Genomic DNA, 26,988 nt, shown 5'->3' on the forward strand with positions numbered 1-26,988 from the left:
CCTGGCCTCAGTCACAGCTCAGTACCACCTCCTTAGAGGGGCCTAAGCAGGCCCCGCCCCCATTTTCTCCAAAGCCTTCCTTGGTGCCTACAATTACTTTCTTTCTTTTCTCCTTTACTGTCTGTTTCACCCCGTTAGACTGTAAGCTCCTTGAGGGCAGCACTCGGCACAGGGGGGGAGGGGTGGGGGAGGGGAGGCCGCCCCTCGGCTTCTGCCCCCACCCTCATCCCCACGGGTCCCTGCCTGCGGAGGCTGGGCCTTCGGGTCGCTGCGCCCCGCCTCTTTGCCCTTGTCCAGCCCCCCCCGCCGACTACCCCTGCAGAGCCCATATGCGGCCTCCTCTGTGAGCCTCTGAATCCAAAGCTCCAAATCCCTGCCCTGCTCGGGGGTCCCTCGTCCTGGCCCACACGGGGCCTGGGGGTCCCGGGAAGGTCGCGGTAGGTCGAACCCGTCTTCCCAGCGCTGCCTTCTCCAAGCCGCCAGGCGAGCACCTCACCCCCCATTCCCACGCGCCCCACCTCGTCCTGCCCGTCACTCGGACCGCAGCCCGCGTCGGTCCCGCCCCTCACACGCGCACGGACACGCCCCTTCCCAGCCCCCAGAGGGGCTGGCAGCCCGCCTGGTACCCGGGAAGCTCGGGTCCCTCGGCGCCGGAGGACCCACATCCCCGCCACCGCAACAAGTCCGCGGAACCACGGCGGCCGCCCGGCTCCGGGCCTCGCCGCTGTCCTCTCGTGGCCCCGGCACGGCCCGCGCCGGCTCCCGAGGCGCAGCGGCCTTGCGTCCCGCGCATCCCGGGTCCCTCCCTCTCAGGGCACAGGGTCCCCGGGGAAAGCAAGCGCAGTTCCGGGCCCGCTCCGGGTTTTTTGCTTAGGCTCTTCAGGCTCGGAGAACAATAGGGCAGCTCTCTGCGCTTCCTCCGCCCGAGCGAGCTTTGTTCCTCCCTTCCCGCCCGCTCGGCTTCCATTAGCCAAAAGGCAAAGGCTTCCCAGTCAACCAGGAGTCTCCGCGCGAAAGCCCAGACCCTTCCACACGCCCTAAAAACCTGGGGGTGGGGGGTGGGGGTAGGGGTTTGGCCCAGGCCTGGGGCCGGGGCCGAGGTACAGGACACGCGTCCAGATGCGGGCAGCTGGCTGCCCGCCTGCCCCCAGGCCCCTGTCGTGTCTCCTTGCCGGAGCCCATACCCGGGAAATCCGACTCGTGCTCCCACCGGGGATCCACAGAGGAAGCGGAGCCTCAGCTGTGCTCCGCGGCCAAACAGCGCTCACAGCTGCTTTCCCCACATCTGTACTCTAGGTCGGCTCCCGCCGGCCGCGCCCCGGCAATGCTGAATGCGCTCTTGCCCAGCACAGAGCACACACGGCAGAGGGCACCACCAGCCCCCCAGGTTTTGCCGTATTAAGATTCTAGACTTTAAGATCCCAGGAAGCTGATGGGCTCTATTTCTGAAGAGCTAAGCCCCCCACCCCATTGTCCAGCCTCACCTCCGGCAGGCCAGAGCAGAGCCCCAGCCTGGGGACATCTCTCCCAAGGCGCACTTCAGCCATATGCACCTGGGGATGGGCCAGCCCTGTACACCTGGGCGCAGTGTCCCCGCATAGCCCGAGCCGGGGTCTAGAGAGCCCCGCCGCTGTCCCCACACCTTCCCTGGCAGCGGGCGAGGGGAAAGGCCGGGGTGGGGCGGGGAGGCAGGACTCACCCAGCACTTGGCTGAAGAGCAGCTGCTCCAGGTCTCCCAGCACGGTCACCACGAGCTCGGGGTCCACCTTGAGGAAGGCGCGCTCCTCCTGGCCCTTGGCGGGGGGCGCGGGCCCGGAGCCCTTCTGCGCCTTGGCTTTGCTGGAGAGCAGCTCGTCGTCCGACTTGCCGTCGTCGCTCACGGCCGCCTCGGGAGCCTTGCTGAGCGGCTTGACCTCGGCGTAGGGGCCGCGCGGGATCCGGCTCGGCTTCCCCAAGCTGGGGGCGAGCGGGGCCAGGGGGGTCTTGGCGCCGCCCGCCGGGCCGCCCTTGGCCTGGAAGAGCGAGTGCTCGGACTTGGACAGCGTCTTGGACATCAGCGGAGCCTCGCGGCCTTTGGGGCCCGCCTTGCCTAAGCCCTTGGGCGCCTTGGCCATGTCGTCGCTCCACTCGGGCTCGTATAGCTGCATCTTCTTCTCAGAGTCCGTGAGGAACGAGAGGTTGGTAAGCGACTTCTGCTTGCGCAGGTTGGAGGCGGGCGGCCCGCCGGGGACTCGGCCGTCCACGCTGCCGGACTTGAAGACCTTGAGCTCCGCCGCGCTGGCCTTGGCCATGCCGCCGCCGCCCGGCGCCTTGGCGCGCTTGGGAAGCATGCCTCTGCCGTCCGCCGCCGCCTTCCTGCCCGCGCCCCGAGGCTCTTCCGCGCCCTCGTCGCCGCCGCCGCCGCTCTGCTCCACCTCGGGCTGCACGCTCTTGACGCTGCCGCCCAGCATTCTGCCCGCAAGGAGCGCATGGACGATCCGCGCGTCTGCAGGCACCGGGGGCGGGGTGGGGGGGGGAGCGCGCAGGGAGGAGGAGGCGGGGGAGGGAGGGGAGGGGGAGAGAAAGGACGGAAGAAACCGAGGAGGAAGGGGAGAGGAAGGAGGAGGGAGCGAGGGAGCGGGGAGGAGGCGAGCCGAGGCGCAGGGGAAAGAAACGCGAAGAAGGAAGCCGGGGAAAGGGAAGGAGCGGGGAAGCCGTGGAGCGATGGGGCGGGGTCGGAGGAAAAGGGGCGGGGCGGGGAAAATACAAATCAAAATCTTAAAATCAATCAAAGAAGAACGCAAGCCCCGCAGCTGCCCGGCGCTCGGAGCTGCCCGGCGCCGGGACCCGGTCCCCCTCCCGCCCCCCGCCCGCCGGCCGGTGGGTCCCGTGGGTCGCGCGCCGCCCGCCAGCGGGAGCGGAGGCTGCGGGCTGCGGCTCGGAGCGCAGGAAGGAGGGGGGAGGCGGAGGAGCCGAAGGAGAAGGGGAGGGGTGTGCGCGAGCGCCGGGAGGTGGGGGGGGAGGGGTGTGCGCGAGCGCCGGGAGTGGGGGGGAGGGGTGTGCGCGAGCGCCGGGAGGTGGGGGAGAGAGTCTATTTCTGGCTCGAGAGGGGGTGGTATCTGCAGCCGAGAGCCAGGGGCGGATGAGTAGAGGGTAGGGGGAGATGAAGGATTCGACCCGGTCTTCTCGCTTTCCCCGCCGAGGCGGGCAGGTTCCGGGGCACGGGTTGCCCCCTGCCGCGCCCGGAGGTGGGGGGGCGGTGGAAAGGTTCCGTTGAGCTGGTGTGGGAGTGCGGGTAAAAGGGGCTGAGACTGGGCGGCTCGGGACGCGGAGGGAGAGTGGGCTCGTGGGGCCTGGGGGGAGATGCGGCGGACGTGGAGAAACAATATCCAGGTCGCCCGGGAAACTCCCGGCCCCCCACTTGCCTTCAGTCTCTGAGGCTCCAGGCTGCCCTCTCGAAGTGCAGGATGCCTCCGGAGGACGGGGGCAGGGGGTGGACGAGGGTGGCTTGGAAAGACGGGGCCCAGGGTTGACTGGGCAGGGGCCTCAGGGAGCTGGAGGCAAAGCCTGACTCTCGGGATCCGGAGACTGGGTTCCCGGTGATTGTATGACCTTGTCAAAGTCACTGCACACACACCCCCCCCTCTGTCTTCTCTCACGGTGGTTACAGTACCAGCTTCAGAGCTAAAGGGACTTTGGACCTGCAGAGCGCTTTGTCAAACCCAGGGCATCAGGAGGAAGCCGAGCACTGGCCCCTTGCCCGCCAGATCTACAGTGGAGCCTGCGGAGCACTTAAAGGAGACATTGTCCTGTAGCCCTTCTCCCTCCCTGCCCCCCGGGCCCAGGGAAGAGAGATGGGGTGGAGTGGGGACTGGAGGCTAGAGGCTGACGGAGCAGGCAGCCGTTTGCATGGGGCTGTCCCTCAGTAGAGGGCGACACTGCCCATTCTCCACGGCCTCCCAGGTCAGGGCCAAGTTGCCTAAGCAAAACGGTCCTCTGGCAAGAAAGTGAGGAACAGGAGAAAGGGAGGAGTGGGCCCCGGCGGAGCCACACACTGGGAAAGGCCCAGCCCTGAGAACTCTTTGCCAGAAAGCACTAGCCATCGGATACCTGCCCACCTCATCCCCAAGCTCCATCTCTCTAGCCCCAGGCCCCCCTTCACCCTAGAACTGGAGCCTCCTGCTTCATGCACCCTGCTAGCGCTCATCACAGCCTGCCTGGCGTGAGAGGCATTTGTGTACGTGTCCGTCTCCCCCACCAGCACCCACGCTCTCAGGGATGGAGCTGTGTCAGCACCTTGGTGGAGCAGATGCTGCCCCTGTGTTAGTAACGTGGATTTGGATGCCTGAGGGCTGTGCTCCGGGCCTGCTCCCTGCATGGCTCCTGGGTCCTATCCCCAGGACTCTGTCTTCCATCATCCCAGGCCTGGACTGAGACACTATAAAGTCTGCAAGTCCAGGTGTCATGGCAGAGAGGATGCACTGACCACAGTACTGAGCACAGACTTCTCAGGCAGAGGGGTGTTTGGTAAGAAACGTGGACCCTTGGCTGGGCATTGGAGAAACAGGGAAAGATGGCGATTCTGCCCTCAGGGAACTCAATGTCTGGCAGGATATGGAAGGTAACAGTACAAGACCTGGGAAAATAATACTCATTTTCATGGGAAACAGCAATGTCAAGCACATCACCACATTCACTGCAGGCAGACAGACGGAGGTGGGCGTATACTGATTACAAGAATGACAAGGGGGAGACTCCCAACCCCGGAGAAGAGAGCTCCTGGCTGTCTCACCGATGCTGTAACCCCAGGGTCTGGCACTTACTTAGGAGGTCCCCAGTACATATGAGCATAGCAGTAAGAGGTCGTGCTGGCAGGTGGGAGAATAGGTGGAGGAAATCTCAGAGGCTTCCTGGAGTAGGAAGCAGTATAAATAGGGAAGGGTTCAAACCGGGGTGGGGGGGGGACGGGTGCAGGGTCAGGGGCAGTGAGTGCAAGTTCACTAGAAGGTCCCCTGGCAGAGGGCACAATGCAGACTGGCCTCTGGGCCTGTGTCCAGCACTTAGGAGACTCAGGGGTGGACTGGGATCGCGATTTCAGATAAGGAGTGAGAAGCAATAGGATGGGTAAAGGGGCTTAAGTGGCTTCATGCCAGAACTTGGTCCGGGCACAGACAGTGCCCAAAGGAGGAGGCCAATCAGGAAATTTTCCCTCTGGGCACACACGAGACACTCATGCTTAAGCCCAGACACAAGATCCCAGCTCGAGGAGGGGATCCAGTCCCATCGTCAGTGCCAAAGGTCTGGGTGATCATGCGCTCCTGCCTCCAACACAGGCCGCTTTTCATGAAATCACAATCGCTTCTGAAGTCCTCATCCTTACTCAGGGGTCTCCTCCAGTTTGCACAAGACACAGCTAATTCAATCACGAGGGAATCTCACCATTCCTAAAAAGAGCAGCTGAGAGTCTGGGGACACTTGTTCCCTAATGTACCAGGTTACAGTAGTTGGCTTGCTGTGTGTATGTTCTCCTCCTGCACATAAATTCAATCTCCTCCTTAGCAGACAAGGAGAAATGAACTGGCTGCCATCTGGCCAAAGAGCATGATTTGCGCTGTGGTCCATCCCAGCCAGTGCGCGCTGCTGTAGACAAGGTCCGGCGCCTCGTCCGGCCCCTCGGTCTCTGGTACCCACGTCTGTAGGTTCCCTCCTCCCATGTCAGTCCCTGGAGTTGCTCTGACACTACCCCACCTGTTGCGCTGTCCACTTGCGCTTCCTGGTCCCTGGATGCCCACTGCCCCGGACCTAATCCTCCTTCCTTCCTGGTGATCTTACCCCCTCATCGGCTCCTGTGTTTCAGCCTGGTCCCTGCCGCCTCTCTTTATTGCCCTGTGTCTCCTCTCGAGGGATATCACATGCCCCAAACCCCATGCCCGTCCCCTTCCTTCAATAAACGGCTCCTGAAATTTTGCCTCCTTCTAGAAAAGAGGGTTTTCTAGAAGACAGGCACCAGACCCCCTCCATCCTACCTCTGCATGAAACACCACCTGTCGATTTATGAGACAGAAAACACCTTCCATGCTCACCGCCTGAGCTGATTCAGTGCTGATCCCCATGAGGACCGCTCCTCCCTTTGTCCACCTGGTACTGCTCACCTTCCCGCTGTCCCTCTCTAAAGGGTCTTGCTGTGATCACGGGGTGGTCCCTTTAAATCGTCACCTTGGCATCCTGGCACTTATAGACGCTCCCCAGACAGGCCTCTCCCTCTATCTGGCGGCTCTCTTTATTCCCTTCACATCCCCTGAGTTTCCCACCATCCTCTACTGCAGTGGGAGCACTCAGCTGCCGTGGCAACAGCCATTCCAGCATCAGTCGATAAAGCCAATATATGCTTCCTCAAGTGATTCCTAAAAAGAGAGGATCCTACCCTGTCACAGCACCCCCAATCCCAGACTGGAGCCCCTCCCACCCTCCCCATCCCCTCTCCCCACTCTGCAGGACCGCCTGGCTGGGAGGGTCCAATGAAGAGAGAAGGCGAGGGTCTGTGTGCTGAGGCAGAGGCCCGGCTGGGCAGGGGGTGGGTGCTGATGATGCAGTGGCCTGTGGCGGGGACTGGACCCTGCCCGGGCTCCGGAGGGGACTCGGGAAGGAGGCTGGTTTGGAATCATGAAAGTCCCCAATCTCCAGCCCCCCGAAACTGTTCATCACCCCACTCCTCTCTCTCCAAAGGCATTGGCAGTCTCTGCAGTGGGTGTGGGATGAGCGATTTGACCACATCTGTTGACCGATAACTTAAAACAACTTGAGGAATGAAGATACAGGCACACGGCCAAGGACAGGCATGCAGTGTGATGTTCCATCCCCCGCCCATGACTGGAAACGGGTGTAGCCCTGGTTGTGAGAGGGCATTCTGGGATCTGCCCCTGGGTTTGAGAGAGGATTTCTGGGGGTGGGGAGTGAGGAAGAGAGGAGAATTTGGGAAGGAGGGCTAGGCTGCCCCAACCTGGTTGACCTTGAAAGGTGACCTTGGGAGAAGGTGGGATCTGAGGCTGGGGGAGTAGGCAGGTGAGTCCACACTTGGTTCCCTCGAGGGCTAAGGGCAGAGCAGAGAAGAGGGGAGGGTTCTCTTGATTTCTATGCCCACAGTCAGGATCTGGAGAGCAGGGGCTGGGCACTAGCCCACCCACCCTGGGCACCTTCTTTAAGGTGTCCCCACCTGACCCCTGTGATGAGGTCCTCCGTCACCTCCCGACACCTCCACCTCTGTGGAAAGCCCTCCAGCCACTGATGCCCGCTTCCTTCTGCCCTTTTCTCTTCCATGTCACCCACCCCCCATGTCCTTCCACCTCTCAGCAGGGACTTCTTGAGCACCCGAAACATGCACGAGGCCAGGCTGGAGGCTGCGGAGGTGGCTGATGCCCGAGTGGCGTCTCGTCTGCAGCTGGACGGCCAGCCTCCCGGTGCTCACATCTGCTCAGCGCCTCCACACGCCAGCTCTGACAGGTGCCGCGGGTGCAGCAGAGAACAGGACAGACAAAAGCTCTTGTCCTCATGGGACGTCCACTCCAATGGGAGGGACAGGCAATAGACAGAAACGTCAGCTCCTGAGAAGTGCTAAGGAGAAAGGACAAAGCAGGAAGGGGAATGTGAAGCAGCTGTGGGCAGGGGGTGACTATCTGATTCGGCGACCAAGGAAGGCTTTACTGAGAAGGTCCATTGGAGTAAAGATCTGAAGAAGAGAGGGGACAATCTCTATGGATATCTGGGGAAGAGGTTTCCAGGCAGAGGGAACAGCCCAGGCAAAGCCCTGAGGCGGGGTGTGCCTGGTGTGTTCGGAGAATCGCAAGATCAGAGGCACATCCGCTAGAGAGAAAAGACGGGCCGGCGGCAGGCAGTGAGGTCAGGATGCGATGGAGGCCAGTGTGCGGAGGCCTCAGAGGTCCTCGCTTGGCCTTTCACTCAGTGAGATGGGAGCCCCCCAGCAGGCTTGGAGCAGAGGACAGGCACAGCCTGGCTCCCCCTGGGAAGGGTCCCTTGGCTGCTGGGTGGGGCTCCTGGGCAGACTGCAGAAATCAAGGTGAGAGATGACGGCGGCTTGGAACTGGTGGTGACTTGGGCGGTGGTGAGGAATGGTCAGCTCTGGGCATCTTTGGAAGCCGTTAGGGTTTGCTGATGGACCAGATGTGGGTCTTTGGGAAAGAGAGGGGTCAAGACTATCCCAAGGACTGGGGCCTGGACAGTTCTGTCGGTCAAGGTCGGGAAGACTTGAGGTGCTGGCGTGGAAAGAGGATTAGACCCTCTGTTTCTCCCGGCCCTTCTCAAGGCCAAAGGGCCCTCCTGTGCGATGTCTCTCCTGACCCACCCACACACTTACTGCAGCCAATGCAATCATTTCCTGGCATCCAGCCCACATTCTTTATCCACTCCTCTGTGATTCCCAAGGACCCACCCTTGGTTGGCCGACGGACGATGAACTTTTCCCAGAACCCAGCACGGCTCTGCACACAGTGGGCTCTCAGAAATATCTGATGAATGACGATTGCTGGGATGAATGAATGCGAGACTCAGAGCAGATGTGTGGGGACTGTAAACAGCAGTGACCTCTCGGTACCCGTGGTGAGAGACAGCGCAGCTGGTGCCCAGTGGCAGCCAGGCCCGGGGACAGCGTCCCAGCCACATCTTCCCTCCCTACCCTACAGCCCTGGGCTGCGGGGAGGCGGCAGACCCTCTCTCTGCCCCTTTGAGGAAGCTCCAGTTCTTGTGACCTTGGGACAGGTCACAGCTGAGACCCTCTCCTCCCCCATCTCTGCCCTGCACACCTCTGGGGGACAGGGCGAGAATGGGCAAGAAGTCCTCATGTTCCCTCGCGCACCTAGCAGTCCCACCAGGAACGTGAGCCCCGCCCTCCCAGGCCACCTGGAGGAGAAGCAGAGCCGGTGGACACAGTGGTCCAGCATGGATGTACCAGCTGGCTCGCACCTCATCCAGGAAGCCCTCCCAGACTGATCCTCTTGCTTCCTCCCAGCCTTTGCTTTCCAGGGCCTTGGTAGCTGAGACGTTTCTGTGGACTCTGCAGGGCCCTGGCTCAGCCTCTCTGGTCCCAGGAGTCTCCCTAAGCTTCAGGGTTGGGGGTTTTTCCTATGGGCTCCAAGGTCAGGAGTGTGGGCCCAGAAGAGATTTGCTGTCCGCCTGTGTTGGGGAAAATGAGGCCCAGCAAACCCAAGGCTGGGAGTGGAGCCAGGGACCGTGGGCCCCAGTCTGCCTTCTGGCCCAGCGTCACAGGGAGCACTTCCGGGAGGCTGAGGATGCTGAGGAAGTCTAACTCCAGCCCACGTTCCTGGGAGCTCACAGCAGCCTGGACGCATCTGCCCTGAGCCTCCATGCCAACAGGACGGGAGTGAGCCTGCCCATCCTGTGAAGTAGGGGGGCCGAGACGAGCCCAGGTAGGACACAGGGCCTGAGCCTGAAGCCCAGTGTCCCCAGCTGGAGGGCAGGGCTCTCCCAGGCTGGGAGGGTGTAGGCCCTCTGCTCAGAGGCTGGGTGCTCTGGGTGTGCAGCCCCACAGGGAGTGGGGACTGTGGCCGGAGGGCCTCAGACCCGGGAGGTGAGGTCCGATTTAGGGCTGGGCTGTGACTCCCTAACGCCCCCAAGCATCCTGACCCCTAGGCTAGAACACGGGACCTCCGTCCCTCGGCAGGGGAGCCCGGGCGTGCACAGCAAGGCACTGGGTTCCTGCTCCTCTTCTAAGCACCCCGCCCAGGACCCCTGAGTGCTGACGCCCTCCTCCTCCATTTCAAGCCAGAACTCCGTGATGGCGGGCGGAGGTGAGCTGGGGGGCTCCCCAGGGAAGGACTGTCCCCCAGCCTCTGGTATCAGCAGCCACAGAGGCCAGTACTGACCCCCACACAGCACTCGGCCTCCCTCCCCCGCCCCCGGGAGCCTTGCTGTCTGATGCTCTCCCACCCACCCTCCGGTCCAGGCCAAATCCCATGCCTGCACCTTGGCTGTGTGTGCCCTTCTCCCAGATGCCTCTTCTCTTATATGAATTCTAGTCCAGTTCACCCTTCAAGGCCCAGCCTGGGGCCGCCTTCTCTAGGAAGCCTTCTCTGACTACATCCCACGCTGATCTTGAACTTTCCTCTCTACCGATTACAGTCAGGGTGCCACGTGGTCAAATTCTGCCTAGCTGAATCCTAGGGAGAGATCCTCCCCCTCTAGCTAAATTCTAAGCCCCCCATTATAGACTGCATGTTGGTATCCCCCCCCCCCAATTCATAGACCGAAACTCTAATCCCCAGCGTGATGGTATTTGGAGATAGGGCATTCGGGAGGTAATTAGGTCACAAGGGCAGAGAACTGGCAATGGGATTAGTGCCCTTATAAGAAGAGGCGTCAGGGCGCTTGCTTCCTCTGAGCCAGGTGCGGACACAGCGAGAAGACGGTTGTCTACAAGACAAGAAGAGAGCTCTCACCAGGAACTGAAATGGCTGGCACCTTGACCTTGGACTTCCCAGCCTCCAGAACCCTGAGGAATACATTTCTGTCGTTTAAGCCGCCTGGTCGACGGTACTTTTGTTAAAGCAGCCTGGGCTGACTACGACGTGTCCCTACATGGGGCAGTTAAGAAGGGCTCATCCCCTGCCGCAGGGCAGGGGGTCTTAACTGCCACTAAGCACCTGCTATTGCCAGGGACCCTCTTAGACCTGTCACTTGCACTGTTTCGTCAAACTCTCTGAAGCGGGGACTATCATTATCTTCATTTTACAGAGAAGTATGCTTACCCAAGGTCACCCAGCAGGCTGCCGGTGGAATCAGAATTTGAACACAGATCTGCGGGTCTCTCACAGCTTCCCACAAGTTCCTGCTGTTTCTCGGGACTTGCTGAATAATTGCACGTGAGCCCAAAAAGGAGGCCTGGGTCCTGGAGGGGGTGTGGGGACTGGGAAGGACCACCTATCCAACCAGGAGCTTCCTGGAGCCCGGATGCCCACCGCACCTGGGGTCTGCCTGGGTCCAGGACTGCATCACACTCGGACTGGCCCGCAGAATCCTGGGGGTGGGGGACAGGGTGGAGGATTCCTCCTATGGACCCAGCTGCTTGTCCACAGCACCATGGGCCCTTCATGGCTCAGCCTCGGGACCTCTGCCCTGAGATCCTTGTCACTTGCAGGGGACGTGGCAACCCTAACACATCCAGGACCCCTTGGGAACTTCCTTATTCCCGAGTCTTGGGGGTCTCGGGTTCGCTTCAGGACTCGCTCTGTGGCCTTAAGAGAATGCCCACATTCTCTGCACTTCAGCTGGTCAGGAAGACATCAGGTCGGGGTGGAGGTGGGCTTCCAGCACGGAGAGGCAGGAGGAAGCCCCTGACCCAGAGGACTCGGGCTGAGTCCTCCTGAGACCTCCCGCTCCCGGCTAATGCAGAGACCAGGGTAAGAAGTCTGGATGTTTCCCACACGGGCTTGGCTTGTATGCTGCCATGGCAACCATGCCCACACACCTGCTGGGCCGTCCACTGCATAGTGGGCCTCAGAGCAGCTCTGCAAGGCCCAGATACACCATTCTGAGACCAGGATCAGCCATCAGTTGTCATGGCAACCACAGGCCTGAGAGGTGGGGGGTGGCGGGCAGGAACTCTAGCCAGGGCAGGAGGAGGGCAGCGTGTGCTGGCTGTGCCCTGCGTCATGGGGGATGGAGACCCGTAAACTGCCTGTATGGGTATGTGTCCTCTGATGCAGGCGAACCTATGGTCCACTCTGACCCGTCCGTGCAGGATTGGCTGTCCTAAGGTCAGAGGAAGCTCAAAGACAGTCGTACTCCGTTTTCTGCTTTAGGGCAGAACTGGTCCGTTTGTAATCAATCCTGTTACCTTGCTGTGGGCCAAGAAACCCAAAAGCCAGATGAAAAACACAAGGCCCAAACCCAGGTTGTCTGGCCAGCCCTGTGATATCACTGCTGCAGAGCAGAATTTCTTAGTCTGGGTTCACAGACCAGATACAGAAGGCCCATAAAAGCAACCATCAAATGCAGGTTTTGTGTTGTGAATACGTCCATTTGTCTGGGAGGTGGATTGAGTGTCCACCAGCTTCTGAAAGAGGTCCTTGATGCCAAAAAATTAAGGACAGCTCTAAGAGGAAGGAGAAAGCTCTGCCCACCTGGGCCAGGGAGGGCTGGGCCGGCTGAGTTAACGAACCTGGCCTCTTCCTACCTGGAGATACACTCCCATCCGGTGGCTGCTCAGATGGCACCTCTGTGTTTTATTAGAGTTTTGTTAGGTTTTTAAACAAGGCATTAAACGTAACAGAAGAATGCCATGGCTCCTGTCTCAATGAACGTTAAGGGACTATTCACTTACAAACTGCCCTGCAGATACCCAGAATACCCACTGGTGCGGGCTGCGGAGTCCACCTCCCTACAGCCTGACCCCATCCCCAGACGCTTCCCTCCGCTGCTCCCCGCTGCACACGCCCGCAAGCTCTGCCGAGCCCCAGCCTCCCAGGCGGGAAGGATGCAGGAGCTCACAGGGTCCAGCTTCTGCCCTGGACTGTGAACCTGGGCCACCGGGCTCCACTGCCCCTGGGCCTGAGCCTCCCTCCTACTGGAAGTCCCTTCCCTCTCTGACCTCAGCCATTCTCCCCCCAGAACCTGCTGGCTTCCCTCCCGCCCTTTGAGAGAAGGGACAGCTAGGTGCTTCTCTGCCCTCCCTGCCCCCAGGGCTTGGGCGACCCCACGCCCACCCACCCTCCCGCTGCCCGGACCCTTTAACTATCTTCAGCTGCCTCTGAAGCTCCCGACACCATAACCCAGGAGACATACACAGGAAGGCAGGGTTTTGATTCGGGCTGCCTCTTAAAGGACTCGTGTGGATGAATATTATGACCGGGGGGATTCTCAGCTTAATCCTCCTGGTCCCTGCGTCCGTGTCCCCTCACTCTCCACTGCGTCTCCCAGAGCTCCTTCTGGGTGAGCTGCTGGGCATCTTCTTGTGGGGGGGGTCTCTCAGCGGGGACCCTAATCCTATCATCACAGGGGTGGGGGAGCTGTGGGCAGGGATGCTCTGCACCCATTTCTGCCCATTCAGTGGTGCCCAGGGCGGACTGAAGACTTGCATGTCACTGGCTTGGAGGGTGCTCTCCACCTGCCTGGGCCTCCCCAGAAGTTAGGAAAGGACGGGCCCACCTTTGCCCACGGGGAGGGGGCAAAGCCTTGTGAAGCCAAGTCTTTAAGGGCAACCCTGGAGGTGAGGTCTCTCCACCGGTCACAGAGGGACAGTGGTGGGAGTCTAGCAAACAGCTCCTCCCATGGCTGAGACTTCTAGCTGCCCCGCGACCCCGGCTCCCTCGATAACTGCCCCGAAGTTGTATGGGGTGGTCTGATTTGGAGAGATTCCCAGTTCATCTGAGGCCAGAGAGTTGAATCTCAAAGCCCTGCAGGGAGGAGCTGAGTCCAGGACAGACAGGCATGGAACACAGGGGTGAAGCTCCAGGAAAGCCACAGGGGATGTTTATCATCTTCCCTCCCACCATCCTTCCCAGCATCAAAGACCCCAGCTTTCCCAGCACTGAAGGTGGCCGCTGCCCACATTCTCAGGGGGAGTCCCGAAGCCAGAGCTGTGCCCTTGCTCACTGGGATGCACGCACACTCCAGAGCTGGGGCTTCTCCACCACGGGGCCTCTGTGCAGCTCATGTACAGTTGCACAGGCTGAACACTGCACAGCTCGACAGCCACAGAAGCTCCACTGGGCAAAGTCTGTGCCTACTTTGTCCCTGGATGTACCCAAGTGTCTAGAGGAGTGCCTGACATGTAGTCAGCGCTGGATAAAAATTTGGTGAATGGGTATAATTCTCTGGAGTTGGGCAACACAGGGGCCCTGTGTTCTTGGGCGGAACAGGAAGCAGGGAAGCTAGGCCCTGCCAACCCTGTGTATTGCTTTTCGAGCGCTCGTGGGTGGTAGTCCCGGTGGATCTGGGCTGCCCAGCCTCTGCTATTTTTGACCCTCCACTAAAATGGGCCGAATCCACTGCCTGGAGGTGAGCCCCATTCCCAGCCAAATGCTGACGTGAGAGGTCCCCCAGGCTCCCCCTCCCCTTCCCCTCCTCCGAAGAAACAGAATCCAGATGCCTCCAGTTTTTAGGTACCACACCCCGCTCAGCAGGCTACCCTGGATGACCTCACTACCTGGCCTCTCCCTCTGCGGCCCTCCCCAAGCCAGACCCATCTCACTGGTCATCTCACAGCCTCCCCGGCCTCCCTCAGTGCCCAGGACCTGGGATGTGTCCCCTGCCCCCAGGGAGGTCATGGCAGGCATGGCCCAGAGTGTGACCTCTGAAGCTGGGCTCCAATCCTGGCTGGACCACCTTGGGATGTCACCTACCCTCCCGTCACCTGTTAAGGTGGGCACATTAGGAATGGCCCTCTCCCCACCCCAGGGCAGCAGCAGGTCATGCTCAGCATGCGCTGAGCGGCTCCCGTGTGCCGGGCAAAGCTTCTCAGCACTTTGCTCGTACGGGTGCATGTTATCCCCACAAAACTCTCGGAAGAAGGTGTGGGTATCATGACACAGGCATAGAGAGACTAGGAACCAGCCAAGCCTGCACAGCCAGCAACAGCAAGGCCGCGACTCCAAGCAAAGGTGTGGGTCCCCACCTCGCCCAGTTGTTGGAAGGAGTGGAGGTGTGTAGCGCGGCGCCTGGTTCGGAGGAAGCCCCGTAGAGCCGGCACTGCCATTCAGTGTTAACAATTACCTCCTGTCCAGGTCCTGGAAGGCTGCTCCATCGCAGACGCCTACTCTGTTTATCCCCGAGCTCTATGCCCCTCCAGCCCTACAGTGGCCCTGACCCGCTTGAGCCCTCAGAACACAGCTCATACCGCCTGCCCAGAGCTTGGGCTGGGTTTTCTAGTCAATTGTCTGTGCGTCCTCTCTCCACGGATGGCTGGGACACAGGCCCGGCTCAGCCCGAAACTCCCCAGAGGGTGGAAACGTGAAGCGGGGTCGGGAGGGGGGCGGTGTGAACGCAGCATGAAGGACACAGGCTTGGGAGGCAGAGGCAGTGGCATCGGGGCTTGGCTCAGGTCGGGGGAGGTGGTGGCGGGGACTGGCTCCCGGGGACTGGCTCACCGGCCCGTCCCCTTCCCGCCGCCTGGCAGAAGTGAGGGAGACCCAGCTGAGCTTGAATCATGCAACCGGCAGCAGACGGGAAGGCAGGGGTGACCCCAGAAGAGGGTGACCTGGACTCCAATCCTAGCGCTGTGCATCCTCAGACAAGTTGTCTGCATAACCTCTCTGAGCCAAGCTCACTCATCTACAGCAGAGCAATGCTTCCGCCTCAGAGCGTGTGTAACGTGCTTACAAAGGACTTTGAGCCTGGTGCCGTGCCTTGCACACAGTAAGTGCTCAATAAATAGTAGCTGTCATCAGCATTTGGTCCTCCCTGCATCTGGGGAGTCAGAGGCAGTGGTCCCAGTTCCAGCTCAGCTGTCACGAACCACGCACGCTGCCCTGAGCAGGCCATCCTCCCTCCCCGGGCCTCTCTCTCCCCAGAGAAACTGAGGCCGGGTTTGGGTGAAGCTATAGTCCATTTCAGCTTTGACCCCAAGGGCCTTTGAGCCCAAGTCCTCTGCAGTCCTGGGAGGGCCTGGTGGGCATGCGGCCATCTGGGGGCCCAGAGCAAACCCTCCCCAAGGGAAGTTCCAGCCTCTCTCCTGCCCTGGGAAGACACACCAGATCTGGAGTCTTCTCTCCCAAACCCACACAACGTGGAAAACTTGGTTGTGGCTTAAAGATGGAGTCGACTCAATAACAGAGAGGGATAAGGAGAAATGCAAACAAGCCCAGCGCGAGGCCAGCTCCCTCCTGCCCTGGGAAGACACACCAGATCTGGAGTCTTCTCTCCCAAACCCACACAACGTGGAAAACTTGGTTGTGGCTTAAAGATGGAGTCGACTCAATAACAGAGAGGGATAAGGAGAAATGCAAACAAGCCCAGCGCGAGGCCAGCTCCCGGGCCCCTCAGCCTCGTGTGAGAAGCCAGGCGGGGGCCAGGTGAGGGGGGCTCGTTCCCCGGTGACACGTGGTGTGGGGATGAGAGAAGGTCCCTTCATTCCCTGCCCACTCAGCGCTCACACACGCCACGAAGTGGAAGTGATTAAGACGCCTGTGTCGACCTCGGGGCGACCCTTCCGGTCCCTCGCACACGGCCTCACACGTGGGCGCCGGGGACATCGGCACTGGCTTCCCGACTCTCCAAATTAAGATCCAACGGTGGCCCAGGCACCGTTTGTGCTGACGGCAACCAAGGGGCGCGTCAGCAGGGGACCAGTGCCAGGCTCTCCCTGGCATAGCTGGGTGGGCACGGGGAGGGTCAGGGCACCAGCACAGTTGCCCCTACACTGCCCGGGGCAGAGGAGGATAGGGCAGCTGCCGGTGGACGGTGGACGGACACTGGGACAAACGAAGGCCATGCCCAGCACCCTGCTTGGTGGCAAGTCATCATGGGAGATTCTCTTCCTGCTACACAAAGCTGGCTCCCTGGTGGTTTCTTGTTTGAATGAGAGAAGTAACAAGTGAGAGGCCCTCCTTTCGGCCCCCCTTCCTCTCGTCTCCTCCGTTTCCTCGTTTCCTCGGGCTCAGAGAACAGGCCCCCCTCCCCCACAAAGCACAGGCAGACCCCAAATCTCTCCCCGTTCCACCTGTCAAAGAGCTCGGGGTATCCTTGGCCAAGACGGACACCGTGACCACAGCTACAGCCGGAGTACAGGTGGCGCGGGGGCCTTGCCCGCATCCCGGGAGACTTGGGGGAGGCAGGGGGCTCTCTTCTCTCCGTGAAGCCCACCTCCAAGGCTGCCCTGCACGCCCCCAACAGAGGACCCCCCCTGCCATCCACCAGACACCTCCCATCTAGCTGGCGAGGGGGGTCCTGCCAGCCGACCAGCCCGGTGCTCCCGGGGGCAGCGTGCGCGGATGTTAGTGTGAAATTCCTCTCTGCACTCATGGCATGGTGACGGTGAGCGGGCGCCTGGGTAGTTGGAGGCCATCAGGCCCTAATGATGTGGCACACACATAAGGAAGCCATTACACTCGCAACACTGCAGATGCAAAAATAGAGCTTGCATAGTTTCCTGGTTACCGCATCCTGATGCTCAGAGGCTTTTGGTGCCAGCGAACGGAGGTCCTCTCCTGTCCCTGCAGTGCCCTGCTTCCCCTGGGCCTGCACCGCTGTGGAAGCGCATGGCTTACTTTCTAGACGCCCGTCTCTGCCCCACGAAGCCCCTCCGGAGGGCTTGCCGTGGAAGAGGGGCTGCTGCTGCTCCCAGCACTGACGGGGACCAGGCCGGCAGAGGGCTCAACAGGGACCCCGACCACCTGCCCTGCAGGGAAGGCAGGAGTGGCCACCACCGGTGTCTGGTGACTTCAGGGTCAGGCTGTGCTCTAAGCCCCAGCTTTGCTCACTGTTAGCAGGGCCCTGAGATGAAGCTGTAAGACAAATCCTGTGGACCACCTCAGCTTTGCCAAAAGCAAGTTCATTCCTGTCTTGGGGCAAGCCCCCCTGCTGGGAACGAAAGGATGGAGCTGGTTCCCGGAGTCTCACGTACCTCTGGGGTGACCACAGCCATCCTCTGGGGATTTTTTTTAATGTCGCAAGAAAATCAACACACACACCCAAGCCCTGCTAAGAGTTTAAACTCGGGCCCCTTTAGAACCCAACCCCCGGCTCATGAGGCACTCATTCACCCCTCACGGTCCCTCCATCCAGAGATCCCCCACTGAGAACCTGCCGTGGCCAGAGGCGGGACGGGCCCTGGCAAAAGCCGTGTCCCTGCCCACGGGGGAGACCACCGTGTCGAGTTCTGGGGGTTCTCTTGGCAAGTCTCACATTCTGCTTCCCAAGGTGCGTTAGCGGCATGACACGCATTGGGGGCAGATGTGACTACAGGAGGCCACAGGGAAGTGACCTGCAGGGGAGGGGTGGTTAAAGGTGGTCCTGGGGGGGCTCCCCTGGTGGCGCAGTGGTTGAGAGTCCGCCTGCCGATGCAGGGGACGCGGGTTCGTGCCCCGGTTCGGGAAGATCCCACATGCCGCGGAGCGGCTGGGCCTGTGAGCCATGGCCGCTGAGCCTGCACGTCCGGAGCCTGTGCTCCGCAACGGGAGAGGCCACAGCAGTGAGAGGCCCGCGTACCGAAGAAAAAAAAAAAAAAAAAAAAAAGTGGTCCTGGGGGAGGGGGCGGATGTCCGGCTGTTGGGCAGGGGGCCCTGGACTGCCTACCAGGTGCCCAGCACCTCCTCTGCTCTGGGCTGGGCTCGGACCTGGCTCTCGGTCGTCAGTCTCCTAGCTTGTTACTTTCTGTCACGGCCTCAGCGACACCCACCTGGGCGTTGGATAAGCAGGGTGCCCACTGGCTACTTTGCTGCCCCGACCTTGCAGTACTCCTGGGTTTGGTGGACCGACCCTGTGTTGAATCAAGCACAGCACGAGCTCAAAGTGCAACTGACATGCTGGTGCCCGGTTGTCAAGCAGGGCCACTTCTCCCCTGTGGGCAGTGAGGAGAGTTCTGGCCAAGGGCGCCCCCCACCAGGAGGAGGTCTCGCCCCAGAGCACTTACCCACGCACGAGAGGCTCTCCTCAGTCCTGCTGGGGGCGCTGGAGTAGCCATCAGCAGCCCAGCTGCCCTGGCGGAGGGGGCCAGGCTCCGGATCGGTCTGGGCCCTGCGGGACAGAGAACGGCGGTCACTCACAGCGGAGGCTGCCCTGGCCTCGAGCCTCTGCCCTTGGAGGTCAGTCCTGCCCCTGTGGCGCTCTGCCCCCCGCCCTGGGCCGGCCCCCACAATGGGCATATGTGTGCCCCTTGCCCTGGCAGGCAGCGGGCCTTCTAGGCAAAGTTAGGCCAGGGGCAGGGGTGGGGGCACCCGAGGGCAGGGGGCCACCTGTTGCCCCCAGGAGTCACCCTTCAGGGTCCCCAAGTCCCATGAATGCAGGGCGTCCGCAGGGCGGAGGGACCCCTGGTAACTCAGGCTCGCGGCCTGTGTCCTGCCCTCAGGCTGCCCTGTGCACCCACGCGAGGGGCTCCATCTGCAGCTGAGGTCACTGGACCCTCGGGAGAGCCCAGGGGGCCCGGACCCCAGCGTCCAGGCAGCGAGGAGGTCGGAGGAGGAGGAGGGGCGGGCTAGGCCGGGGTCACCTCGACTCCCGGGGGGCCGAGTCCTCGCTGGGCCTGCTGTGGCAGCAGGCAGGAAAGGCGAGGTCGCCGGGCCCGTCTCCCAAGTGCACACAGGCCTCCGAGCACAAGCCCAACTGTGCACTTGCTCCCAGGAACAAAGGCTCTAGGAGCTTTGATTATAGGCAATTACCCGGGCTCTCCAAGCCGGCCGCCTGCCCCGCCCGCGTCTCCAGCTAAATGGACCCTTTGGCAGCTTGGTTTGGGGGGACACAGGAGGAGAAATCGATGCCTGGCCTGGGCCAGGCGGGGGGCGTGGGGGGCAGGGTGAACCTCCCTCCCTCTCTCTCCAGTCTTGACCATTTCCAGCCCCGAGATAGCCGGGACTCTGGCTGTGTAACGCAGAGCAGGTCTCTCCTCTCTGGGCCTCACTGTGTCACGGGGCGGAAGAGATGCCCTCGAGGCCCGGATCAGCCTGAGAGTTCAGGGCTGTGGGAGGTGTTTGCCGGCTCTCAAAGCCACGCAGGCAGCCGGGAGCCCTTGACGGCCTTCAGGCCCCTGCGCCGGGGATGGCGACGAGCAGGGTGGGGGAACCCAGAGGAAGCAGGAGACCCCGTTGCCCTGGGAAGGATGGGGCCACTCGCCATGGGCTACTGTCAGTTAAATGTCGAGAGGCCAAAGAAAAACTGGAATTGCTAGGTTTCTTCAAAGAAATGAGCATAAACTTGGGTTTTTAAAATAAGGGATGCTGGTACTTCCCTGGCGCAGTGGTTAAGAATCCGCCTGCCAATGCAGGGGACACGGGTTGGAGCCCCGGTCCGGGAAGATCCCACATCCCGCGGAGCGGCTAGGCCCATGCGCCACAACTACTGAACCTGCACTCTAGAGCCTGTGAGCCACAGCTACTGAGCTCGTGTGCCGCAACTACTGAGCCCGCGTGCCACAGCTACTGAAGCCTGCGCGCCTAGAGCCTGTGCTCCGCAACAAAGAGAAGCCACCTCAATGAGAAGCCCACGCACAGCAAAGAAGAACAGCCCGCAGGCAGCAACGAAGACCCAACGCAGCCAAAAATTAAATAAATATATAAATGAATAAATAATGCAGTGTCTGGGGGGAGAAAGGGGATCCTAGGCCACGCAGAACCATTTCACTGAATAACGTCACACACATAAAGAGCTAAGCACCGTGTGACCCCGAGCAGGCAGGCAGGAACCACGGCTACAAACAGGAAGACCTTGCTGTGGTGCTGACCACCACCCAAGGGCGAGCGAGGGGCAACAGGGCCGGAGCGCCCATCCCGGGCCGGTGAGGAAGCAGCCTCAGCTGCTCCGACCTCAGGAGCTGCACACTTTTACCTCCTCTTCCTGTATCTCCCCTGCTCGACCAGGCCCCCGTATCTACACCGGACGTGAAGCAGAGAACGAGCCGGCACGCCTGGCACCGCTAACCGCACCCTCCTAACTGGGGTCTGGGTGAAGGCCACCCCGGAGGGAAGGGGAAACCCCGTGGGGAAAGAAACCCCTGCTGGGGCTCTTCTCCCGGAGGGCACAGGGCAGTGAGGGAAGCAGACGGTCCGGCCGTTTTGCGCCTTCTCTGTCCCGGGAGCAGGGCTGCCCAAAGGGAGGCTGTGCCTGGACGTGGGGAAGGGCCGCACCCGGACCCCTGAGAGGCACTGGCTGAGGAGACAGGGAAGACGCCTGCTGGATTCGTCCCCGGAGAAGCAGGTCAGGCAGGAGGGGCCTGGGGATGGGGAGTGGAGCCCGACAACCCCTGCTTCTGCAATGGGCTGGAGCTTTGCAGGGCGCACGGGTAAGTTTCCATGAAAACAGGGTGTCTGTGACCCTAGGGGGCCGATGGCACGTCCTTGCCCGGGTGGCCCAGCCTGGCACTCAGCAGAGGGGCCCACGGCTCTCACCTATTGCCTCTGGGGTGTCCTTGGCCGCAATCTTGCACTGCCCAAACCACACTCCTCCTGCAACCCTAGCCCGGGCCTAAAAGGGGCAGGTATAGGAGGCGGGATGGTGAAGACCCCTGCTGAGGAGTTTAAAACACAAAGAGGCAACAGATGTTTGCTGAGTGGAGGAAACCTGTCTGTTCAGGTCACATTGAGACTTTCAGAAGAAAAAGTCCTGACCTTTTTGGAGGATGTCAGATTCTACATCTGCCAGGGGGCTTGTAGGGTAGATAATGTAAAATCTTGAAGAGCTGAATGCCTAGACACTTTCCCCAAAGATGGATTCAACAGGAAGGAACTCAGGGAGGAGAAGCAAGTCCCAGAGTCCACAGGGAAGCAGGTCAGGGCTGGGAAAGGACCCGTCCCAGGAAGGTGTCTGATCAGTTTAAGAATGGAAGTCCAGGAGGTCACGGGGAAGAAGTGTCAGGTGTGCTGGGCAGAAGGGATGATCTGAGGGGCAGGGGTCCCCGGGGGAGGCCTGCTTCGGTCGTGGGGTAGCTGGGATTCCTGCAGTGCCTGGAAGCTCACTACCGGTGGGTAATTTGTGAGCCTCTCTAGTTGCTGGAAAGTTCTTCCTCCTGAGCTTCAAGAGTCTTCCTACCTTCTAAGCACCACGACGTGGATTCAGGGCGTTGGAGCCGCACCAAGTGAATCTAAGTCAGCTTACAACACGACAACCCTTCATGTCTTTCAAAACAGCCCTGAGACCCTCTCTCAGCCTTCCTCTTCCAAAGCAAACTGCTTCAGCTCCGTTAATCATTCCTGTAACACCTTTTCGGATCCCTCACTGACCCGTCCATCTTCATCTCCATGTATTTTCGTGCACCAATGTCCTTTTAAACTGTGGAGTTCGTAACTGAATGCAGTGCTCTGGAGGAGGTGGGACCTGCAGACGAGGTGTTGGGGGCCCAGCTGTCTGTTACATGGTGGAAGGGAGCCCAAGACCTTTCAGGGATCAAGTCACACTCTTGGCTTCGAGGGAAAGGTGCAGCTCCCCTCACCAACCCCAGCCACTCCAGCCTGGGAGACCCAGTGTCCAGGGAGCGTCTCCACCCAAACCGTGGGAGAGCTTGTCCTCGAATCAGCACAGAGAGAAAACCCAGGACATTCGGGTAGCCGAGAAGGCACTTCCTCTGCATTTGAGCATCTCTAACCCCTGTCATACTTAGGAATTACAATGTCGCTTACTTAAGGTGGCCATTTCAGTAAAGAGTTATGTTTTTATTAAAGAACCACAGTTGACGGAGGCATTTTTCTGTGCTCTCCACTTGTGGTGTCTGAAGAAAGCAGGACAGGCCAGCTTGTTAACCATGCTGGTATGAACGGTGGCCTGGCCACTGCCGACGGTGGTGACGTGGCCCAACGTGACCACGTCAGAAAGAAGCACGGCTGAGCGCCCCGGGGACAGATACGCACAGGCAGCGTGGAAAGTGGAGAGAGAGAAGCAGCAGACAGGCAGATGCAGGGCACCAGCGGGGGCGGCCCGGGGGGCCGTGGGGATTTCAGTGACCACGGACTGGAGGCACAGCCCGTCACATGCTCCCAGTCTAACTCAGTGGTGGCAGCTGTCCCACTGGTGAGTTGGGCGAGACCGACCTGCCTACCCGCCTACCCAGGTAACTGGCTCTTCAGCACCCACGGCACCCTCCTTCTGAGCCTCTTTGTGGCGGCGTCCCCAGAGTCGGGTCCGGGTCCCCCTGTTAAGGTCCTAACCCCGCCCCAGCTCTCTAGGCCCCGCCCACCTTCCATTCTCTCCACCAGCCCCCCTCCCTCCGCGGGCTCCGCAGCTCACCTGTAGCGGAAGGGGGCCACGGTAGCGGTGACAGGCTGACTCTGCTGATGGACCGAGGAGAAGCTGATGACCCCCGGGGCGGGCGGCGGGCGTGCGCCCTGCACGGGGCTGCAGACCGGGGAGCGAGGCCCCGAAGCTGCCCGGGCATCAGGTTCCGAAGACCCGGGGCCCCCAGAACTTTTGTAGGGTACATCTCTTTGATCTTTTCCTGGGTGGTGAGATGGCTTTCGACCTTCGGGAGCCCCTGGTATTTCAGTTTCTGCACGAGAACTGGTCCGGGAGGGGCTCCTGCCCCGGGTCTGGCGGGTCAGAATCCCTTCCTGGGCCACCCTCTTCTTTCCCTGGGTGCCCTGCGTCTCCCTGGCGCTTCTGGACCCAGCCCGGCTGGAGAGGGCTGCTTTGGGGGTCGCCCTGGGACTGCTCCAGGGGGAGTGGGCGAGGCTTTCAGCCCCCTCAGCTGACTCCCTCGCTGCCCCAGAGGCCTTGGGGGAGCCTCTCCCCCGGGAGGCCTTGGGAGACGAGCCTCTGGAAGGGCCCCCCGGCTTGCCCAGTCTTGGCGAGGCCGCCCGCTCCTGGCTCAGGGCCAGGCCGGCCTGGTGCGGCCGCAGCCGGGGAGAGGCGGCCGGTGTATGAGTCCTGGTCTGGGAAGCAGCTCGAGGCACAGGGATGGAGGAGGCGTAGTGAGGGCGGCCGGCAGAGTTCACACTGGCCGTCCCGTCCATGGTCAGCAAGGCTGGCGCCAGGGCTACTGTGCTGCAGAGAGAATGGGGACAGTTAGGCGGTGCCCTGGGGAGGGGGCACTGGACTCCTGAGGTCACATCCTGACTCGGTCTCGGGCCCAGCTCGAGGCGAACCCCTCTACCTCCTGCAAACACACACGTGAAAGTGCTCGGGGATTGTAGTGCCCTGTACAAACGGGGTAATCTGACCTTGACTCCGTTCCTGTCCACCGATCGGGGCAGACTCCCCTCCCACAGCCCCTTCCTTCTTGGATCTCTCATTGTACCTGAGTCTAGAATGTTCTGCCCACGGTGGACTGACTCCCTGTGCCCCCAGCTTGCTCCTGCCACCTGCCCCTTTACCTGACGCCCGGCTCTCCCCCAGGACACCTCTCCAGTGGAGTGTAATCTCCCAGATCCCACTGGGCCCGAAGGCAGGGCAGCCCATCACAGTTACAGATCCTAAACTTGTACCGCTGCCCTGGTCAGGGCCCTGCCACCCGGCTCACACCAGCCTCTGTCACTGACACCACCCCTCCTGGTCCCTCCCCACCATCCCCACCCACCCACTGTGTCCCTGGAGACGTGGGCAGCCAGCTCACAGCCTTTCTTCCTAGCCCCTTCCCTACCCACCTCCTGACCTGGCCAAACTGATCTCCGCCCCTTCCTCCGGTCTCAGAGATGTGTCCTACCCTGAGATAAAGGCAGATCCTTCTGGGCACCCCCTGCCACCTGATCCTTCTCTTCCGGACCCCGATCTATGAATTACCCCATCTTTCTCACGTATCCTTGACCAGCTTCCCCTCCCCGCCATGTTAATAAATGAATTAATTGATCTATTAATGGCTTTCATTTTGAAGGGAATTAGAAGCCGGCTACAAAGACACGGAAAATCAACTCCAGATGAAAGAGTTCCATGTAGAAAATGAAATCATGAAAGAATGTGCAGAACATATGCATGGATGGTCTCGTAATTCTGTTGTGGGAAAGGTCTTTAGAGCATCACATCAAAGGTAGGAATCATAAAGGAAAACACCGAGAGATTTCAGTTCATAAAAATTAAAATCCCTGTATGGACAGAAAAGCCCTTTCCAAAGGTTCATACCATGAATACACTGAAAATATACTCGCAACATATATAAGAGACAAGGAGTTAATAATACCTTTACATACAGGGAGCTCGGCCAAATCAATCAAAAGCAAACACCCTGTAGAGGAAGGGGCAAAGGGCTGAACAGGAAATTCATAAAATAATAAATACCTTTGGCCAGAACATAACAAAAACAAAGGGCTTCATTAAAATTGAAGAGATGGGGGCTTCCCTGGTGGCGCAGTGGTTGAGAGTCCGCCTGCCGATGCAGGGGACGCGGGTTCGTGCCCCGGTCCAGGAGGATCCCACATGCCGCGGAGCGGCTTGGCCCGTGAGCCATGGCCACTGAGCCTGCGCGTCTGGAGGCTGTGCTCCGCAACGGGAGAGGCCACAACAGTGAGAGGCCCGCGTACCACCAAAAAAAAAAAAAAAAAAAAAAAAAAAAAAAAAAAAAAAATTGAAGAGATGAAAATTAAATGTTATCATTGGTTGCTGTCAAATTTACTATCTCTTAGAAAATTATAATTTCCAGTCGTGGTATGAGTGCAGGACCACAGGGCCCTGACACACGGCCATGGGAACAGCCCCAGAGCCAGAAACTTATCCCTGGGGAATGATGACAGATGTGAGCAAATGTCTATACGAGGAGGACGCTCGTGGTGACCTGGGTGGAGATGGAGACAGGGGACACTGGCACAGAGGAAAGGCCACCAGAGCATGGCCGGTCCACCTGAGGCCACCGGGATGTGCCCTTCCCTGCTGTGCAGAGAGCTGCCGGCCACAGCACGGACCACAGGCTAAACTGTAAGAAGCCAACGGAGACCCTCGAGCATTGATGGATTTATAGGACTAAGCTTGAAATGACCGTGGGAGTCTGTCTGCTCTGCTGACAGATGGAGTGATTTCCAAGAGACCCAGAAATGCCATGACCCCTCCCCCTTTCCTCTACTTTGCATGTCCATGACTTGGTACCAGTACTGGATGACGTGAAGCCCCCCACCTCCTCTGGCACAGAAGGAAGGCAAAGCCCAGTGTGACCAGGGGGCCACAGCCGGCTGCCCCACCCCCAGTGTCTGCCCATCACCTGGACCCACAGGGCATCATGTCCAAGGCTTGCCTGACCCCACTTCTGCCTCATGTACCCCCTGACCACCCACCAGCCACAGCCTGGAAGGACACTCTGAGTGGCCCCCCGCCTGCCCACACTCTCTCCTGCAGGGCCTGCCGTGTCCCCAGCCCCAGCAGGCCCAGGACAGCCCTACAGGAGGGCCTGGGAAGTGCTTTTGTAAAGGCACTCAGAGGGCATCAGGCAGGTGCTGCCTGCAGCTGTGAGAATTCCAGTCAATGTCTTAGCCTCTCCACGCCCAGTCTGCAAAATGAGGATGGGATAAAACCTAGAAACCACAGTCGGGTGGGGAAAGAGGGAGTCTTTAAGTCAAGAAGAGGACACCGTGCCTCAGCCTGGCCTCAGGACCTGCAGTAGAACCTTCCCCGTGGAGGTGAGAGCAGGTTTGCTGTGTCACCCCTTCTAGCCACCGCCCCAGCGATCAGCTCCACGCACCTCTGGCGATGCCTCATAGGACCAGGCCCAAGTGCGGACCTGCTCACAGGCTCATGTGGACCTGAGCTGCTGACTTGGGCCTTGGACACAGGGCTGAGCCACACGCTGACCAGCAGGGCCAACCAGCTGACCACCTATGAGCAGGGGCCCAGACCACAGCTCTGCATTTCAGCATCCCCAAGTTTAGTCCTGCACAGGTGGGCACAGTGCCACATGATCCGCTGCTGCTTCTCCCCTCAGCCCCAATGGGGGCACAAAGCCATGTGGTGCCCCAGACCACCCCTTCTGGGAGCTGTATCTGCGACAGGACCCGGAGCTGCATCCTGGCTCTGCCTGCGTCTCTCCTGGGAGCCCCGTCCCGCCCGGGTGGTGCTGCCCACGAGCCCCACTCACCTGCATTGTCCTCAGCGCACCCCCAGCTCCCCTTGATCAGACCCTCCCCTCCCCGCATCCAGGGGCCCCTGCCTCTGGGGCTGGCCGGGTTTCCAGCCAGAGAGCCCTGAGGCCGTGGAGGTTGCCTCTTCCTCACTTGCTAATGGAGCAGATGCAGTTGCTGCTTTTGCTCCATCACCATTTTTTCCAAAGCTCGATGGGAAGAGGATTTAAACTGGTCCAGTGGCAGGTCACACCTGGGCAAGGGTGGGGATCGAGGAGGAAGACCCCGGGGTACGGGTCTCCAGCAGGGGGGGGCGGTGCTGGGGAAGAAAGGGGAGAGATGTTCTTGAGGGTGGGCTCCTGAATCC

General features: G+C 60.5%; 1 protein-coding gene across 3 annotated transcripts in view; it reads right to left on the reverse strand.

The window, feature by feature from the left end:
* NAV1 (neuron navigator 1) overlaps positions 1–26,988 on the reverse strand; it is a 211,405-nt gene that overhangs the window by 125,625 nt on the left and 58,792 nt on the right. For 2 of the 3 annotated variants that reach the window (XM_081226424.1, XM_081226423.1), the window contains exons 2-4: positions 22,876–23,628; positions 18,578–18,681; positions 1,700–2,485 (exon numbers count right to left, since the gene is read on the reverse strand). In XM_081226424.1, the coding sequence (XP_081082550.1) occupies positions 1,700–2,485; positions 18,578–18,681; positions 22,876–23,597 (1,612 nt within the window). In that variant the 5' untranslated portion in view covers positions 23,598–23,628. The remainder of the gene's footprint in view (positions 1–1,699; positions 2,486–18,577; positions 18,682–22,875; positions 23,629–26,988) is intronic. The other variant, XM_081226425.1, reaches the window with a different exon arrangement.

Source organism: Mesoplodon bidens (genome assembly GCF_964165515.1).
Source record: "Mesoplodon bidens genome assembly, chromosome: 2".
Classification (NCBI taxonomy): Eukaryota; Metazoa; Chordata; class Mammalia; order Artiodactyla; family Ziphiidae; genus Mesoplodon; species Mesoplodon bidens.